The sequence below is a fragment of the Chiloscyllium plagiosum genome, chromosome 33 (genome assembly GCF_004010195.1).
Source record: "Chiloscyllium plagiosum isolate BGI_BamShark_2017 chromosome 33, ASM401019v2, whole genome shotgun sequence".
NCBI lineage: Eukaryota > Metazoa > Chordata > Chondrichthyes > Orectolobiformes > Hemiscylliidae > Chiloscyllium > Chiloscyllium plagiosum.
The window spans coordinates 31,916,046-31,935,743 of NC_057742.1; the positions used below are offsets into that span (position 1 = coordinate 31,916,046).

At 40.1% G+C, this 19,698-nt stretch overlaps 1 protein-coding gene across 2 annotated transcripts in view; it reads left to right on the forward strand.

The window, feature by feature from the left end:
• The window catches only part of cd79a (CD79a molecule, immunoglobulin-associated alpha), a 30,696-nt gene extending 11,076 nt beyond the window's left edge, over positions 1 to 19,620 (forward strand). For both annotated transcript variants that reach the window (XM_043675248.1, XM_043675249.1), the window contains exons 3-5: positions 11,991 to 12,106; positions 14,901 to 14,951; positions 18,285 to 19,620. In XM_043675248.1, coding sequence (XP_043531183.1) covers positions 11,991 to 12,106; positions 14,901 to 14,951; positions 18,285 to 18,380 — 263 coding nt within the window. In that variant the 3' untranslated portion in view covers positions 18,381 to 19,620. The remainder of the gene's footprint in view (positions 1 to 11,990; positions 12,107 to 14,900; positions 14,952 to 18,284) is intronic.
• Positions 19,621 to 19,698: the final 78 nt, after the last annotated feature.

Sequence of the window (19,698 nt, forward strand, 5' to 3'; positions counted from 1 at the left end):
GATAAAGTTACGACTGAATATAATGATATAATTGAGAAATTAGGTCAAATTTAATTTTTTCTGTCCTAAATATTTATACCTTTTTTATTGGAGGACTGTATGCTTTGAAATGCACAGAAAGCAAAATTTAACTTTTGGAATGCAAAATTGGATGGCGTGTGTAACCAGCAGTTATTCTGCACCCACTTCTGCCAAGATCAAGTTTCACTCCCAAAATATGTGTATAAATAATTAATATCTCAGACAATGTGTTCACCTGAACTGCCATTCCTTACCTAGTGTTGACGTTATTGCTTGTTTCCAATCTGTCACCCTAACACCTGCTAACTATCTATCTTCCCATAAGAGACATTCACATTCATAACAATTTGGGAGCCAAACTGTTACTCCAGCGTCTTTGGTGTTGCATAAAGCTCTCACAAACCCTAGTAATCTAGTTAGCAAATTTATTTATGAAAAAGGGAAAGCAATGGTTTAAATGCTGTCAGGCAAGAGAAAGGTATACTCATACAGCATATGATTTATGTTCCTAGCTAATGTGTAAAATACAACACCGTAATCTCAGTGAACAGAATGGACCGAGGGTTGCGAGAATCCCAGTGGCCACTTACATATTCTTAGCACCCACACCAATTAATCTCTGAGGCCCCAAGGGAATTATGTCCTTAATTGGCAATGGGAATACTGTTGCTGGAGTCTCTGTTCCACAGGGACGTCTACTTCCAGGTCTTATCTCACTGTTGTAGAACTCTCAGCCCAAAAAAACTGCTGGCCCATCAGTTGTGTCACTAGTAGTATTGGTTGCTGATGGTATTTCACTTGGTCTTCAGAGTTCATCATAGGATCCTTTTGAGAAAGGTAAGTGGTGGTGGTATGATGGTAAGAGAAGGGATTCAGAGGAGAGAGTAAGGAGCTGACAGTCTCCCTTGATGATAAGTTGCCCACCTGGAATACCAACAGCAGTGGGAGGCCCCAAAATGGGCATTAAATAAGGCTTCATTGGCATCTGGATTGGAAAGCTTCCTCACCCAGACTTATTCAGAAGAGGCAAGAGTGCCCATATTCCATACCTTTTCCCAGTCAAACAGCTCCCTGCCTCAGAAGCTGCCGTCAGGTGTTGTGGGGTTAAATTTGATTTGGTTTAGAATGTATGCTTTAATGGAATATTTAATTGGAGTGTGATATTGTGGGCAATTGCCTCGTTTTGTCAATTAGCTTAGATTTATGTTGTCTAGTTCTCAATGCTTCCACCATTAGGAACAGCTTCTTGTTATCTATTCTGTCAGGGCCCTTCATGATTTGCATATCTGTAACAAATCTCCTCTCAAACTCTATTCTCAAAGATGAACAGTCCTAGATTCTCCAACCTATCCACACAACTGAATTCCCTTATCTTGTGATACTGTATTGTGTCTTTTCTACACCTCTCAACAATTCACATCCTCATTAAAGTGTGATTCCCAGACTGGATGCAATATTCCAGTTGAAGCTGAGCAATGTTTTATATATGTTTATCATAACCTTACTATAGAACAGAGAACATTACAGTGCAGTAGAGGCCCTTTGGCCCTTGAAGCTGAGCCAACATGTGAAACTAATCTGAAGCTCATTTAATCACACTATTCCATTATCATCCATATATTTATCCAATGACCATTTAAATGCCCTTAACATTAGTGAGTCTACTACTGTTGCAGCCAGGGCATTCCATGACCTTAATAGTCTTTGAGTAAAAGAACCTACCTCTGACATTTGTTCTATATCTATCACCCCTCAATTTAAATCTATAACTCCTTGTACTAGCCATCACCATCTGAGGAAAAAGGCTATCACTGTCCACTCTATCTAATCCTCCGATCATTTTGTATGTCTCAATTAAGTCACCCCTTAACCTTCTCTCTAACGAAAATAGCCTCAAGTCCCTCAGCCTTTCCTCATACCATACCAGGTAATATCCAAGTAAATCTCCTCTGCACCTTTTCCAATGCGAGCCTTCATAAAGCTCGAGTTGAATCAAACTTTCTTAAAAGGTATGATTACACATTACAGGGACATTCACCTTCTGGTCAACTTGACTAAATTAAAGTTTTATGAGAACAGTCATCACAAATAGCTTGAAGTTCTCAATTTCATTCTTTCAAAAGTTTAATAGAGTTAAGGAGAATCTAAAGGGTTTTTACAAATACATTAAGGACAAAAGAGTAACTAGGGAGAGAATAGGGTTCCTCAAAGATCAGCAAAGCAGCCCATGTGTGGAGCCGCAGGAGATGGGGAGATACTAAACAAGTATTTTGCATCAGTGTTTACTGTGGAGAAGGACATGAAAGATATAGAGTGTTGAGAAATAGATGGTGACATCTTGAAAAATGTCCATGTTACAGAGGATGTGCTGGATGTCTTGAAACACATAAAAGTGGATAAATCCCCAGGACCTGATCAGGTGTACCCTAGAACTCTGTGGGAAGCTAGGGAAGTGATTGCTGGGCCCCTTGCTGAGATATTTGTATTGTCAATAGTCACAGGTGAGGTGCCAGAAGACTGGAGGTTTGTTAACATGGTGCCACTGTTTAAGATGGGTGGAAAGGACAAGCCAGAGAATTATAGACCAATGAGTCTGACGTCGGTAGTGGGCAAGTGTTGGAGGGAATCCTGAAGGACTGGATGTACATGTGTTTGGAAAGGCAAGGGACCATTAAGGATAGTCAACATGGCTTTGTGCATGGGAAATCATGTCTCACAAACTTGACTGAGTGTTTTGAAGAAGTAACAAAAAGGATTGATGAGGCAAAGTGGTAGATGTGATCCATATGGGTTTCGGTAAGACATTTGACAAGGTTCCCTATGTGAGATTGGTTAGCAAGGTTAGGATTCATGGAATACAGGAAGAACTAATCACTTGGATACAGAACTGGCTCAAAAGATAGAAGACAGAGGTGGTGGTGGAGGGTTGTTTTTCAGACTGGAGGCCTGTAACCAGTGGAGTGCCATGAGGATCGGTGTTGGGTCCTCTACTTTTCATAATTTATATAAATGATTTGGATGTGAGCATAAGAAGAGATATAGTTAGTAAGTTTGCAAAGACACCAAAATTGGAGGTGTAGTGGACAGCGAAGAAGGTTATCTCAGATTACAATGGGATCTTGGTCAGATGGGCCAATGGGCTGAGAAGTGGCAGATGGAGTTTAATTTAGATAAATGCGAGGTGTTGCATTTTGGGAAAGCAAATCTTAGCAGGATTTATACACTTATTGGTGTGGACCTCGGGAGTGTTGCTGAACAAAGAGATCTTGGAGTGCAGGTTCATAGCTCCTTGAAAGTGGAGTCGCAGGTAGATAGGATAGTGAAGAAGGCTTTTGAAATGCTTTCCTTTATTGGTCACAGTATTGAGTATAGGAGTCATGTTGCGGCTGTACAAGACATTGGTTAGGCCACTTTTGGAATATTGCATGCAATTCTGGTCTCCTTCCTATCGGAAGGATGTTCTGAAATTTGAAAGGATTCAGAAAAAATTTACAAAGATATTGCCAGGGTTGGAGGATTTGAGCTATAAGGAGAGAATAGGCTGGGGCTGTTTTCCCTGGAGCGGCAGAGGCTGAGGGATGACTTCATAGAGGTTTATAAAATCATGTGAGGCATGGATAGGGTAAATAGGCAAAGTCTTTTCCCTGGGGTCGGGGAGTCCAGAACTAGAGGGCATAGGTTTAGGGTGAGAGGGGAAAGAGATAAAAGGGACCTAAGGGGCAACTTTTTCATGCAGAGATTGGTACGTGTATGGAATGAGTTGCCACAGGAAGTGGTGGAGGCTAGTACAATTGCAACATTTAAAAGGCATCTGGATGGGAGGGTTTGGAGGGATATGGGCCGGGTGCTGGCAAATGGGACTAGATTAGGTGAGGATATCTGGTCGGCATGGACGAGTTGGACCAAATGGTCTGTTTCTGTGCTGTACATCTCTATGACTCTTAAAGTTAACTGAACAAGTGCTCACTGAATAAAATGAGGCATCATGTTAATGCCAAATGCAAACATAATCCCAATTTTACTTTTTTTCACATTTCAGCTGAACACAAGGTCTCACTGACCTTACTGTATGTTATATACTGGTAACTTGTTTCAAACAATAGTGGGAACTGGACTGGGAACAGAGTGGTGGGCAATTGGTGCAGCAATTTTTCAGCTGGTGCGTGTTAGGCAGCTGGCACAGGAAGATGCATCCATGTCTGATGACATAAATAACCAATGCACTGCCAAATCAATGCCAAATGCAATTTTCTTTCTATTTTGGGCAGGAGCTCCTTTTTGCAAATTGACATAACAGGACCTGACTAACAGTTTTGAAAAACAGAGCTTTATAAAGGCTAGCATTGGAAAAAGTGCAGAGGAGATTTACTTGGATATTACCTGGTATGGTATGAGGAAAGGCTGAGGGACTTGAGGCTGTTTTCGTTAGAGAGAAGGTTAAGAGGTGACTTAATTGAGACATACACAATGATCAGAGGATTAGATAGGGTGGACAATGAGAACCTTTTTCCTCCGTTTACTAATTTTATCAAAAAGTAAATGTAGTTACCAAATGGAGAATTCTATCTTATACCCATATCTTGTTCTCCATGAAGATCGGTGAACAGATTGTATTATTGTGGTAAGGCTGTTGTGTTTGTTACCAGACTGATCTGGAGAATTTGCATTTATATCCTTAAGGCCGCTTGAGAATTTGAATTCAGTTCTGAAGCACCTTTATTAAGTTGATATTGGTAAAAGAGATCACAAAACAAAAAAACTCCAAGTTGCTCACTAACATCCTTTAGTAATGTAACCCTGTTGTTCTTGTTGAGTCAGACCTCTGCTTAAATGCAACCCACACCAATATGGTTGACCCTTATCATCCATCTAAATGTTACATCAAGCCATTTTTAGCAGTTGCAGAAAATGGCCATTATCAATTTGTTTTTGAGCCTCAAAGGGAGCTATTAGGACAAGAGTTGATCAGAGAGAAAACAAAAGCTGAAATTTCTGGAAAAGCTCAGCAGGTTGGCAACATCCATGGAGAGAAAGATCAGAAAGGTTAGTTTAAAGGAATGGCTTAAAACAGTAGATTCAGGCAGGAAGGAAATTCAGAGGTCAGGGAATTGTCACTAACGAAGTGATAGAACTCAAGAACCAAAGAGAGAAACTAGATCAGCAGTTGCAAGGATGAAGGAGGTTGAAGAGGTAAGAAGGGGTTCGATGTCATGGAAAGATATTAAAAGAAGCAGAGGATAAAAATTAAGACTTTAGTGGGTAAGAGTTTATGTTGGCCAATGTGCGTAAGTCAGATGAATGAAATTGAGCTTAATGCAAGTTAAAATATTAGCAGCAGTACTTTAGATGAAATTAAGTTTAACAAGGATGCAAGGTGATTAGGAAAGTCTTGATTGTGAAGTACTTAATGAATTACAGGTTCTGTCCATTTGTGTTAATGTTTGACACTATTACATCATAATATGGAGCAAAGATGGTCATCGGTGTGAGACTTAATGATATTTTCTGCTGCATTTTCATCATTTTTCCACCTAAAATTAGAAAAGGGGAAAAACCTGGACACAAGCCACTCATTGTTTCTGCTCTATTTAGAATCCATTCAGGTCAGATGAAAAATAATAATGGGATCTAGGGGTACACATACAAAAATCATTAAAAACAGATGACGTTAATAACTTCAGAAAAAGCAAATCCAGAAAGGGATTCGTTTTAAGAGAGTTAGAACTGAAAAGCAGAAGTTCTGGTAAATGTACGTAGGATGTTGAGTCTGGATCTTCAATGTGCTGTCAGGAACTCAACCGCTTGAAGTTTGGGTCCTGAGCCTGTGCCATCACTGTTGTGATGCTATTTTGTTTAAGCAAGGGGTAAGTTTTCTACCAATTAGAAGGATTGAGTGCCTTTGGGTAGGTGCTGCTAGTCTGGCATCAATAGCACAGGCAGGTGGTAGTCATGTTGGGTGCTGCCAGAGCCTTTGCCAAGAAAGAAAGTAGCACCCTATAGAACAAGCCATATCACGCATTGCAAGAGGCCATGCAGGCTGGACTACTGTAGCACCACTGGAACTAGTAATCCAAGATTCAGGAGAGACTAGATATAAATCTACACAGAGAAAGTTTCTGGTGGCCTCACAGTAAGATTGACAACTGTGCACTACAGCACACCAGATTTTATTTTATACATTTATACGTTCTGGGTGTCAAGAGCTGAGCCAGCATTTACTGCCCATCTTTGGTTGCCCTTGAGAGAGTTGTGCAGAGTTGCCTTCTTAAACTGCTGAAGTTCATGTGCTGTAGGTCGACCCACAATGCCGATAGCGAGAGAATTCCAGGATTTTAACCCAGCCACAGTGAAGGAATGGTGATATATTTTCAAAGCTGAAAACGTGTTGCTGGAAAAGGGCAGCAGGTCAGGCAGCATCCAAGGAGCAGGAAAATCAATGTTTGGGGCATGAGCCCTTCTTCAGGCTCATGCCCGAAACGTCGATTCTCCTGTTCCCTGGATGCTGCCTGACCTGCTGCGTTTTTCCAGCATCACATTTTCAGCTCTGATCTCCAGCATCTGCAGTTCTCACTTTCTCCTGATATATTTTCAAATCAGGATGGTGAATGGCTTGAAGGGAAACTTGCAGGTGGTGCAGTTGCCATATGTATGCGCCATTGTCCCTCTAAATAGTAGTAATCATGGGTTTGGAAAGAGTTGCCTTAAGAACTTTGGTGAATTTCTGCAGTGCATCTTGTCAATTGTACACACTGCTGCTACTGAGGGCCAGTGGTGAAGGGAGTGAATGTTTGCGAATATGATGCCACTTAAGCATGCTGCTTTGTCCTGGATGCAGTGAAGTTTCTTCAGCCTAGGTTGATAAAATTTCAATGGTGAACTGACAGGGCTCATAATAAGCTCCTTAACAGCCTGATGAACTCATTCATTGGTGCCAACTGTGTTTCTTGCTTCATCCCTAATAACAGCCCTTTGAAAATACAACAATGTCCCAGAGGCATCAAAATTCTGGGATAGCCTCAAAGATTGCAATTTTTAAGTCCCATCTGCACCACGTTTTAGCCAATGTCTGTTTAAAATTCTTGTCCCATTCTCCCTGGTATACAAATAATATCAAGGATTTAAAAGGGTAATACTAGAATTGACAGGTTATACTTTTAAGAAAAAACTGCTCAAGTTCAGGCTATTATTTCTGAATAGGGGGAAACTGATCGATGACCCTTGGAGGTGGAATGATTTAGGGGCAGCACAGTGGCTCAGTGATTAACACTGCTGGCTCACAATGCCAGGGACCCAGGTTTGATTCCAGCCTTGGGTGACTGTGTCTGTCTGTGTGGAGTTTGCACATTCTCCCCGTGTCTGCATGGGTTTTCTCTGGATGCTCTGGTTTCCTTCCACAATCCAAAAATGTACACGTTAGGTGAATTGGCCATGCTAAATTGTCCATAGCATTCAGGGATGTGTAGCTTAGGTGCATGATTCAGGGGTAAATGTAAGGGAATAGGTCTGGATGGGTCACTCTTCAGAGGATCAGTGTGGATTTGTTGGCCAAATGGCCTGTTTCCACACTGTAGGGATTCTATGGAAACATGAATGTATGATATACATTCGTTGATATTGCAAATGAATGCTATGAGGTAAGGTGAGATTGACAACGCTTGACATCAAGATTTGCATCAAGGAGCCTGAGCAAAACTGGAATCAACAGGTATCAGAGGCAAACTGGCTGCTGGTTGGCACACCTCCCCCCTTACTTCCCTCCAAGGCCCCAAGGGACACTTCCATATCCGCCACAAATTCACCTGCACCTCCACACACATCATCTGTTGCATCCGTTGCACCCGATGTGGCCTCCTCTATATTGGGGAGACAGGCCGCCTACTTGCGGAACGTTTCAGAGAACACCTCTGGGACACCCGGACCAACCAACCCAACCACCCCATGGCGAACTCAGCACCGCCTTCCTAACCTGCAATCATCTTCCTGACCTCTCCGCCCCCACCCCACTCCGGCCTATCACCCTCACCTTGACCTCCCTCCACCTATCGCATTTCCAAAGCCCCTCCCCCAAGTCCCTCCTCCCTACCTTTTATCTTAGCTTGCTGGTCACACTTTCTTCATTCCTGAAGAAGGGCTTATGCCCGAAACGTCGATTCTCCTGTTCCTTGGATGCTGCCTGACCTGTTACGCTTTTCCAGCAACACATTTTCAGCTCTGATCTCCAGCATCTGCAGCCCTCACTTTCTCCTACTCAGGAAGATAGTAATGGTTATTGGACGTCAGTCATCTCAGCTCCAGGACATTTCTGCAAGAGTTCCTCAGGGTAGTGTCCTAGGCCCAACCATCTTCAGCTGCTTCATCAATGAATTTTCCTCCAGGAAATGGGGGAAGTGGGGATCTCTACTGATGATTGCACAATGTTCAGCACCATGTGCAATTCCTCAGATTCTGAAGTAGTCAAATGTAACAAGATCTGGGCAATATTTAGGCTTGGGCTGGCAAGTGGCAAGTAACATTTGCGCCACACAAATGCAAAGCTATGAACACTACTGATAAGAAACAACTGCCCTTTGACATTCAATGATGTTACCATCACTGAATTCTCTACTATCAACATTTGGGGAGTTACAATTAAACAGAAACCCAACTGGACTCACTATATAAACACATTGGCAATACTGCAGAGAGTAACTCACCTCTTGACTCCTCAAAGTCTATCCACAATCTACAAGGCACAAGTCAGGAATATGATAGTGGGCAGCACGGTGGCTCAGTGGTTAGCACTGCTGCCTCACAGCACCAGGGACATGGGTTCAATTCCAGCTGAGAGCGACTGTCTGTGTGGAGTTTGCACATTCTCCCCGTGTCTGCGTGGGTTTCCACGAGATGCTCCAATTTCCTCTCACAATCCATAGATGTGCAGGTCAGGTGAATTGGCCATGCTAAATTTCCCATAGTATTGTATAAAGATAGGGTAGAGGAAGGGTGTGGGTGGGTTGCTCTTTAGTGTGGACTTGTTGGGCCAAAGGGCCTGTTTCCATACGGAAGAGTATCTAATCTGATGCTCCCCATCCTTGATGAAGGGCTTATGCCCAGGATGCTGCCTGACCTGCTGTGCTTTTCCAGCACCACACTCTCAACAATACTCCCCATTTGCCTGGATGGGTGCAGTTACAACAACATTCAACAAGTTTGACACCACCCAGGACAAAGCAGCCCATTTGATTGGCACTACATTCACAAACCTCCACTCCCTCCACCACCAACGCTCAGTAGCAGCAGTGTGTACTATCTACAAGATGCACTGCAGAAATTCGCTGAAGATCTCAGATAGCATCTTCCAAACCCACGACCACTTCCATCGAGAAGGACAAAAGCAGCAGATACATTGGAACACCACCACCTTCAAGTTTCCCTCCAAGCCACTCACCATCCTGACTTGGAAATATATTGTCATTTCTTCCCAGTCGTTGAGTCAAAATCCTGGAATTCCCTCCCTAATGGCATGCTGGTCAACCCACAGCAGGTGGACTGCAGCTACTCAAGAAGGCAGTGCACCATCACTTTCTCATGCGCAACCAGGGATGGGCAATAAATGCTAGCCCAGCCAGCAATGCCCACAGCCCAAGTGAATAAAAAAAACTTTCTTATATCCAAGTTAATCAAAAATAAACCAAAATTGAATTCAACAGACATTTCTTTACCCTGGGAGTGTTAACAACATGAAACTTTCTGCCGCATGAAGTGATTGACAGAAATTATGTAGGTACATTTAAGGGGAATCTATACAGGTATTTGAGGGAGACAGAATGAGAAGGAGGTGATGACAGGGCTAGGTGGAGAAGGATGCTTTAATGCAGCATAGACCAGTTGGGCTGTGTTTCTGTATTGTATATTCGGTGTAATTTCTTCTCCCTTAAATGTTTCTCCTTTGCATATGTAAATCATTATGGGATGCCTCACCAATCTCTGGCCACACCGATTTTCCCCACTGCCACATGAAGCCTGGTAGTAATCCCTGGAGCATTAGCAAAATGCTCACCAGGATTTGAATGCTTCATCCATTAACAAGAAACTTAGAAGCAAAGAGTTTGCGAGGAGGGCAATTGTAGTGGCACAAAAATCTAGCATAATCTTGGTCTAGACTTCTGTAGTACTAACTGAAGGCTTGGCAGGCATAAAGTTGACAGAACTGGTGAATGTAACAAGGCAGCAATCACATCTGTACTACAGAAACAGTTATAAAGTGAAACACTAATAATAATGAATATGGAACTGAACAGAACATTTGGCAAGTGAACTAATGGTGTAAACAGAACTGTCAGCACAGCTGGCACTAAAGCTCCTGTTACAGGGCAGGATTTTCTGTACACAGGCTATACTGAGAAAATATAAGCATGAATTATGGAGTGTTTAAATGCATCATGCTGTAAAATAATATATTTTATATTGCAAACTCCATTATAATGTAGTAAGTCCATTGCCTGTCATGGTGAAGAAAGAAATAATTTGCATTGATACAGCACCTTTCCCATCACTGATATATCTCAAAGTACTTTACAGCTGAAGGTTTTTGTGTTAAATATAGGGCAATTTGTGCACAGCAAGGCCCAACAAATGGCTGAAATGCCGGTTTAATCTGTTTCTGATATAGTGACTATAAATGCTAGTCAGGACTTTGCCTCAATTCTAAATACAACCACCTAGTGGTTTTTCAATCTAATCCAAAACAAGCTCCTGGTGCAGAATCAAAAGCAGATGGCAGCCATGATTGGATTTGTAATTGCCTTCGAGGTTGGAGAAGTCAAAGAGGCAGCAGCATCTTGGTGTGTACAGGTAGCTAAAGAGTCAATTACAAACCTTTGTGAGATATTTTTAAGTTTGCTTCTTTTTCAACACTTTAATTCAGCAGCAAAATCACGAGGCTCCTTGATGCATCAGTCATTGTAGGTGAATGGGTTGCTGGCTTTCCCAAACAAATAGGTAAAAACAAGGACTGCAGATGCTGGAAACCAGACTCTAGATTAGAGTGGTGCTGGAAAAGTACAACAGTTCTGGCAGCATCCGAGGAGCAGGAAAATCGATGTTTCGGGCAAAAGCCCTCCAAACATTTCCCCAGCTTTGAAGAGTGGCACACCATCTACACCTGCACCAATCTCACCATCATGGGCATTTGTAAAGCAAGTTCTAGGAATATGATGTAAATAGCCATTTGTGGCATTCCTCCTTCATCAGTACAGATTATCCATGGAGGTTATAGCAGAAGATAGAGAAAAATCCATGAGAGCTATACCTTAAAACATTTGATATCTAATTTCAATCTCTTTCAATGTGCAATGTTATAATGTCATAATGTACTCTGCTATGCACAAGATATCAGTTTAGCTTGAATGTGAATTTATCTTTTGATGGTCTCCATGATGATATGTCAAGAGAAGGTTCCATGGCAATACCCAACCAGTCAGAATCTACTTGCTTGGGCTGAGAATTAAGATTGATAGGCATCTCCATGTGTAACTAAGTAATCAACAGCCATTTTCATGCAGTATAAAATGATGTCCCTATGTTCAAGCCCATTTTGATAAGTGCAAGGCAAAAAAAGCGTCAACTTCTTGTTTACTTTTAGTCATGTTTAAGCTCTGTACTACCAAGCAATTCTGGATATATCACTATAAGTGTTGCAACCCACCCAGATTGACCATGAATTAATAATTACATGGTAGTCAATAATTCAAGAGAAAAGAACCAACAAATATACAACATAATGCAGTCCAAGTGAAGACGTAATCTAGTGAAGCTATATATAAGTAATACCTGGAGCACAAGGCATTATGGCACTCTTGCTGTCATCAATCACTTATGAATCAGGCTACAAGTCAAGTGATTAACATGGATCCTGATCACAATTTGATACAGTTATACTGAAATACTGTTGTCTCTTGCAAAGTTATACTTTGTGTCTTTCCATTCAGGAACCCTCCCGAAAGAAGAGCCAAATACCATGTACACAATGAAGGATATGTTGATTTTAATTCAAGGTGTTCTGCTGATCCTGTGTCTGACTTTGCCAGGAATGTTGTTTCTGAAAGTAAGTAAGCAGCAATTCAACCTCACAGCTATTTAATGCATTTCAGTAAATATTGTAGACTGTTTGGAATCACTGAGATTTTTGCCTTTCATACATGGGTGTTAAAGATTCCCTATGCAGTACCTAAGAAAGGATAATCTTTTATGAAGGATCACATAAAAAAAACCTTTACTTAATTTTCACAACAACAGAAGTAAGTCTCTTGAGTCTGTTATTCAATTCATGGTTGTTCCACATCTTAATTTCATTTACCAACTATGGTTTGAAACCATTGATATCCTTCCCGAACAAAAGTCATAATTTAAAAATATTCAATTAGTTCCCAATTTCAATGCATTTGGGGAGAAAATTCCGGATTTCCCTCCTATAAAGAAGCATTTAATTATTTCAGCTCTAAAAACTCTGGCTCTAATTTTAACATCATTCCCTTGTCCTGGACTCTCCCATCACAGGAAGTAGATTCTCTCTACCTATACGATACAGTTCAATACGGTTCAGGAACAGGGCCTTCGGTCCACCAAGCCTGCACCAATTTGAATCCTTATTTAGACATAAATAAGGAGGAGAAAGTGAGATCTGCAGATGCTGGAGATCAGAGCTGAAAATGTGTTGCTGGAACAGCGCAGCAGGTCAGGCAGCATCCAGGGAACAGGAGAATCGTTTCGGGCATAAGCCCTTCTTCAGGAATGGGATTCCTGAAGAAGGGCTTATGCCCGAAACATCGATTCTCCTGTTCCCTGGATGCTGCCTGACCTGCTGCGCTGTTCCAGCAACACATTTTCAGCTCGAGACATAAATAAGGGCAATTAGCAAGATCTAATAAGGAAAACCAAGAGATCTTTGATGCTTTGTTCCTAGGCCATTCTCAACTTTCAGGTATTGAAGATTATATTTGACCTGCTCAGTGCAACATGAATAGATAATATCGTAATAATAAACAAAAGCAAAATACTACAGATGTTAGAAATCTGAAATAAAAACAGAAAGTGCTGGGGAAACTCCAAAGGTTTGACAGCATCTTTAGAGAGAGCAATAGTTGACATTTTGAGTCCAATATGATTCAGGTTACCACTTGTGAATTTCCTTTATCCTCCTGTTCTGAAGAAGAGTCATATCAGACTCAAAATGTTAGCTTCTTTCTCTTTCCACCGATGAGTTCCTGTTTTTATAAATATTCATCTCTGGGTTGACTAAAGCTCCCTTATGAGAATGGGTGACAGAGAATCAGTAACTTGCTTTACCGCTCACTCAACGTGAAATAGTCTTTAAAAGAAATGCAATTTTTTTTATCCACTCGTGGAAATATGGTCATCACTGGCTGGCCAGCAATTTATACCCATCTCTAGTTTGCCTCAAGGATGGGGTGGTGAGCTACCTTCTTGAACCATTGCAGTCCACTAAATAGGCTGTTGACCAGCTGTCATTTGCTTCCACATTGTTGTTGCAAGTCAAGGTCAACCCTTTGACTGGAAGACCAAGACATGACGTGTTCCCTGCCAGACGTTTAATGAAAACACTGAAAACAAATTTGATTTTCTTTATCCTCCTTTATTTCCCTATTTTCTTCCATCCCCCTCTCCTGAATGTATTAGTTCTTTGCTGGCATGTAGTTGTTCTCCTATTTAAATGGCAAGTTTTCTTCTATGTGACCATTGTCAGTGAGTGTCAATTGGTTATTAGGCTATAGCTTTGTCCAGTCCAGTACATAGAAGTACATTTCTAGCAGAACAATGCTGGAAAGCATCAGGCATAATAACTGGCTGATTATGTCACCATAACCTGTGAATATTCAGGCAAGTTTGGTACCATAAATGTGATCAACTGCTCACTTTCCTAACCTTCAGGTTCTGAAATGATCTGATTCAGGAAGGATTTATTTCCATTCCTGCAGTGACCTACACTGAGTAAATAAGTGCTCTTTCATTGTGCCAAACAATTGAGTGCGCTATGTTAGCTGAATTAAATATTGTGGTGTCAAAGCTAGCCTCTGTCCCTTGACTGCAGAGGGGAGAATAGATAGCCAGGTCAATTGCTCTTTTGGAACTTGACTAACATCATCCAAATTAAAATTAGAGCTCTTGCCAGCAGGGAGAAGAAACTCTCATTCTAGCTATTTCTGGTGTAGCTTAACCTCATTGATAGGACCATTTGTTTATCCAAAATGCCAAAAGATCTGATATACTTCCTTTTAAGATATGGATATGAAGGAGATGATTTGTTTTTAAGTCAGTACATGGAGTAAGGGAATATCAAATAAAGGGCAGGCCATTGAAGACTGAGAGGATTGTGAATCTTAAGGCTGTTGAAGCTTAGTTATTGAGCATATTCAAGACTGAAATCAATTGATTTCTGAATACAAATGACACCAAAGGATACAGAGATAATGTAGGATAATGAATATAGAGTAGAATATCAGCCATGATCTAATTGACCAAATGGCTTACTTCTGTTATTACGTTTCTATAGTTGTTAGCTACACGTCTGGTGCTAAAATGCCCAACATGCACACCTATCTTTTAACATTGGAGGACATTAACCTTGCGATGTTTACCATACTATCATTATTAGAGTTAGCAGGAAACTACAAAGTATAAGTAGACATGTTTGTTGATGTACAGCATCTCCACTTGCAGCTGATACTTCAATCACAATGTGAAACAAAATATTATAAGCTCAACAAATGGGCATATCATTGCAGTATGAATGCCAACATTTCTTAAGGACAACGTTTAAAAAAAATCAGCCAATGATAAAGAAAGGGGAGTTGAAAGTTTATCGCTTTTATTTTTCACAGAATAATCGAACAAAGAAGACCGAAGAAATAGAGACGTACCATATGTATGAGGTATGAAATTAATAAAGTGGAAAATTTTAATATTAACATTACACCAGCAAGAATGTAGACTTGAAGCAAGTGATATGAAAAATATTTGTATTTTTGGAGGTATTTTCAAACTATCTTGATCCAGATATTCCAGTTTCATGAAGCATCTATAATGTGGAGGTAGTCAGGCTTGTTCTGAATCAGCCGATAGAAATTGGTGACTTGCCATTAACTGTGCAGATTGCAACATCACGTGGTTACATCCACAAATGTTGGATAAAATGCCTGACACACACTTGCACAATGCAGATATATATACTGAGAGATATTAAACACCCACAATCATTCAGTAAGTAAAGAAATAATGCACTCACATTCTGCACCTCATCTTATTTTAGCAGCATAAGCACAACGAGGCAAATATACACAAAAGCAAAATGCTGCAGATGGTGGAAAACCGACACAAACGTAGAAACTGTTGGATATACTCAATAGGATTCGCAGCACCTGTGAAGAAAGGGTTAACAATTTCAGGTTGTGATTCTTTTCACCAGATGAATTACATGTACATATTCCATGCTTAATAATATCAATAATTCACTTTTCAAAATTTATTGATCAGCAATGGAATTTGGCTCATTGGATTCCCGATCTGAGTTTGAGTAGGCTATTTAAACACTCAGATGTTCTAAACATGCCACAGCAATGTTAGAGCATTTAATTTTTAGTCCAACCCCTAGTTTCATGACACAAGAGAATAAATACAAGATCAGCAATTCACAAAGTCTAGAAACATTACACTAACCCACTCTCTTAAACAGCATTAAAAGTGATATTAAAGGTTTCACCAAATTGCAAACTGAATTGTTTCTGATGCCAAATATTTATTAAGCAAAAATTATTGCTGTTTTGGCTTTGCAAAGATTAACATGTTTTATTCTGTTTATGAATGGCTATGCCTCTGCTGATTGGAATATTACATGAAACATCTTAATGTCTTGAAAAATAGAGTCATAGAAATCTACAGCCAGAAAAAACCCCATCCGTTCATCAAATCTGCGCTGGTCAAAAACAACCACCTAACTATTCTAATCTCATCTTCCAGCACTTGGTCCTTAGCCTTGTATGTCATGGCACTGCAAGTGTACATCTAAGTATTTCTTAAATGTTAGGAAGATTTCTGCCTCCATCACCCTTACAGGTAATAAATTGTGGATTCTCAGCACCCTCTGGGTGAAAACGGTCTTCCTCATACCTCCAATAAACCTTCAGTCCCTTACCTTACCTTGGTCATTGTTCTCACAATCAAAGGAGAGGCTTCTTCCTGTCCAACCTATCTACAGTCCTCATAATTTTATAGATCTTGATCAGATCGACAAGGGTCTATACACAGCAGCAAGCTGTACAGGAAATCCCTCTGTGCAGAATGGAATGCCCTTGACAGGATTTCTGCCAAAAAGTTCAAACTGTGGGGCTGAGGTTCCTGAGGAATGTTTTGAAACCTGAGGCCAATGTGAAAGTTTGAATGTAGGCTGGGATCAGGCAGAACTTAATCATATGTCTTTATACCATGAGTACCATCAGGGCATTTGCACCACATTCCTCAGACTCTGATTGGCTTTGCCCACAAGCAAGTCATTTGATCCATATTAGTTATTCTGGCATCAAACTCTCGTTTCTCTGCCATCCAGCACGTCTATGTCTCTGGTCACCCTACCAGCCTGAGCAACCCCTCACCTGTTGCATGTACAAACCTGTATTGATGAAGGTGTGGATTCAGAAACAGTGCCTCTCTGATGACAACAGCTACTCCTGCTGAAGAGAGCTCCAGCATGAGGCAATCATGTTCAGTACTTGACCAGCTCCTGGTAAAAGACGGGCAATTCCTGTAAGAAGTCAGATACCCCCCTGTCCATAACCAGAAGCTGCCAGTTGCAATTGAAGCTGTGTATCCGGCAAAAGAAGTATATCACCTGTGCACATCATCTCGGAAAGGGCTTGATGTAAAGGTATCACTGTACGGTCTAAAGGCAGAAAACTATCACCTGGATGTCTAGGCACACCTACCTGACTGCCCTCCCTAAACAGGAAACTCAGTACCTCAACAGTGACTCAGGATTGTTTTGTACCAGAAGTTTATGAGCATCTTCTGGACTGGGAGTTTAGAATATTTTGACAGTCAATCCTGTCTGCAGTGTAGATTTATAAGCAGCTGCCAATCAACTGACCAGTTCCTTTTCATAATACCAGTTAGTGTCTAATTCTCTTCCTGTAGTACCCATACAGCAGAATGAAATGTTACGGTTTTAAATAGCTAGGTCACATTAAACACAAAGTCAATTCAATAGAGTCATCCACTATGTTAATGGTATAACATACAAAATCTTATATCCTTCAACTTACTACGAATATCAGCAAACATCTTGTTACAATTTGTACTGTACTATTGAATTTTACACATTTCAACTGTTTAAGAGTTTTTAATAAGCTTGCAGATATTATGTCATAATTGTTAATGCTATACTGCAAATTACATCACAGAAGATTATGGCCAGCACTGGCAGGTACATGAACGTTGTAAGTATAAGAGCTGATTTACTAGTAGGGATTGACGTTCATAATGGTGTTTCAACCTGAGGTGTAGTGCTTATTTTCTGTCCATTCAAATGAATGAAGGGAAAATTAACAGCAATTGACCAATTTATTGTGAGCTCCACTTCTCCAGTGAGAGCATCCAACTGAAGAATCATCACTAGAGTTGACATCAAAAGTGGTAGCTCAAAGAAATTCAAGCCTGGCTGTCACAACATGTGACATCAGGGTAGGAATTCTGTTTGACACAGTTCTTAGTTTATATTGTACTCTATATGTTTGTACCAAGTTTTTTCTTGCTGTTTTAACACCTGCTTCAAAGTTGTGTAGATGACAATTTAGTACAAGCACACTAAGCCTCTTATCCAACAGAACCAATCTTAATTTCTATCTGATCATCCAAACCTAACTGATACTACTGAGTTGTAATTACTCATATTATTCTCAAGTCTTCTAAATGATTTACGAGCTGTTTAATTTGGTACTTTAAACAATGTTTCACTTATTTAAGAGAAACAGGCAACACAACCTTTTTGTGTTGAATTAAGGACAGCGCAGTGGTTTCGATGAGGCACAGCAAATGGGACTTGCCAAACTTATTGATATTGTTATAGCTCTTTAACATCACAAGAAACCCTTTAACATTTTCTCTGTGGATATAGATTGGATTTAACAATGAAATCTAAGTCGAGGTGTTTATATGGGTATATTGGAAGTTACTTACATTTCTATTTTTAAAAAATCCATTTTGTTTCTATTTAGGGTTTGGAAGTTATGCAGACAGCCATGTATGAAGATATCGGCAATGTTAGACCTGCAGATGCTAAATGGACAGTTGGCGAGCAACCTAAGGAGTAACTTCCACAGCCACCTCCTTACTCACTTGTATTAGGAACCCATAACAATGTTTCCCTGAACAATATTTTCGAAGAAATAATATTACTGGTATAAGAATCAACTTGAAGAAAATGATCAAGATGGCTCACAGAAGTGATTGTGGTTCCCAGTCAACACTTCAGTCAAGTCTGTGTATGATACAGCAATATTATAAGCCCTAACATTTGCAGATCACCCCTTGCCTATCCACAAACATGTATAAATTGTTTTGTTTGCCTTTATATTTTAATATTGGGAGGATTTATTTGAGGCTTAATTGTGTGACGAGGTTAATAATTTTTTAAGAAATATTGGAGATGTCTTTTGATGATTTATAGAAAAATTGTCTGTACAGTTTAATCAAGGGGTTGATATACTTCATCAACTCAGAGCTGTTAACTAACCACATGTCACATGTAGCATAATGGATAGTCAGGAAAATTATCAATATATGCACAGTGCATTTGTAATTGGTGCATATTATGTCCAAAATAATGAAGCATATAGTACCAGTTAAACATTTATCCTTTGATCATTCTTATTTTGTCAGCTAAGTGTAAAGTCTTCTATTAGATCAAGATGAGATAATGTGCACAATGGAGGAGACTATTGGAGTAAAGAGAAGTAATCATCTTTTTCCAGAGATCAAAAACTGGGGAAAATTAAGACTTATCCTGATATAATTTGTACAAATTTTCACCTGTTGTGAGGCATGTTATTAAAGACTTAAAGGGTTGAGGTGATTCTATAATCTATGTTAAAAATCACACGACACCAGGTTATAGTCCAACAGGTTTATTTGCAAATACTAACTTTCAGATCGCTGTTCCTACGTCAGGTAACTAGTGGAGCAAGATCACAAGACACAAAATTTATAGCACAAGATGATAGTGTCATGCAACTGATGTGATCTATTGGACAAACCTAGATTGCTGTTAAGTCTTTCATCTTTTCGAATGGATTGCATGTTTTGATTCTTTAAAATGTAAATCCCAAAACTACTTTCAAGTCACATTCCCGAGATAACTTAAGGTTTTGTTTAATAAAAGCTGACATCTCAGCTCAGGAAATGCATTAAAGATGTGAAGTTACAGTCTGTCTGTGTCCCAATCTTGAGTCTGACTGGTTCTATCTCCAAAGTAGGAATTAAAAGATGAAAGAATTAACAGCAATCCAGGTTTGTTCAATATATCGTACCAGTTGCATGACACTATAATCTTGTGCTATAAATTCTTTGTATTCTGATCCTGTCCCACTAGCTAACTGACAAAGGAGCAGCGCTCTGAAAACTAGTAATAAA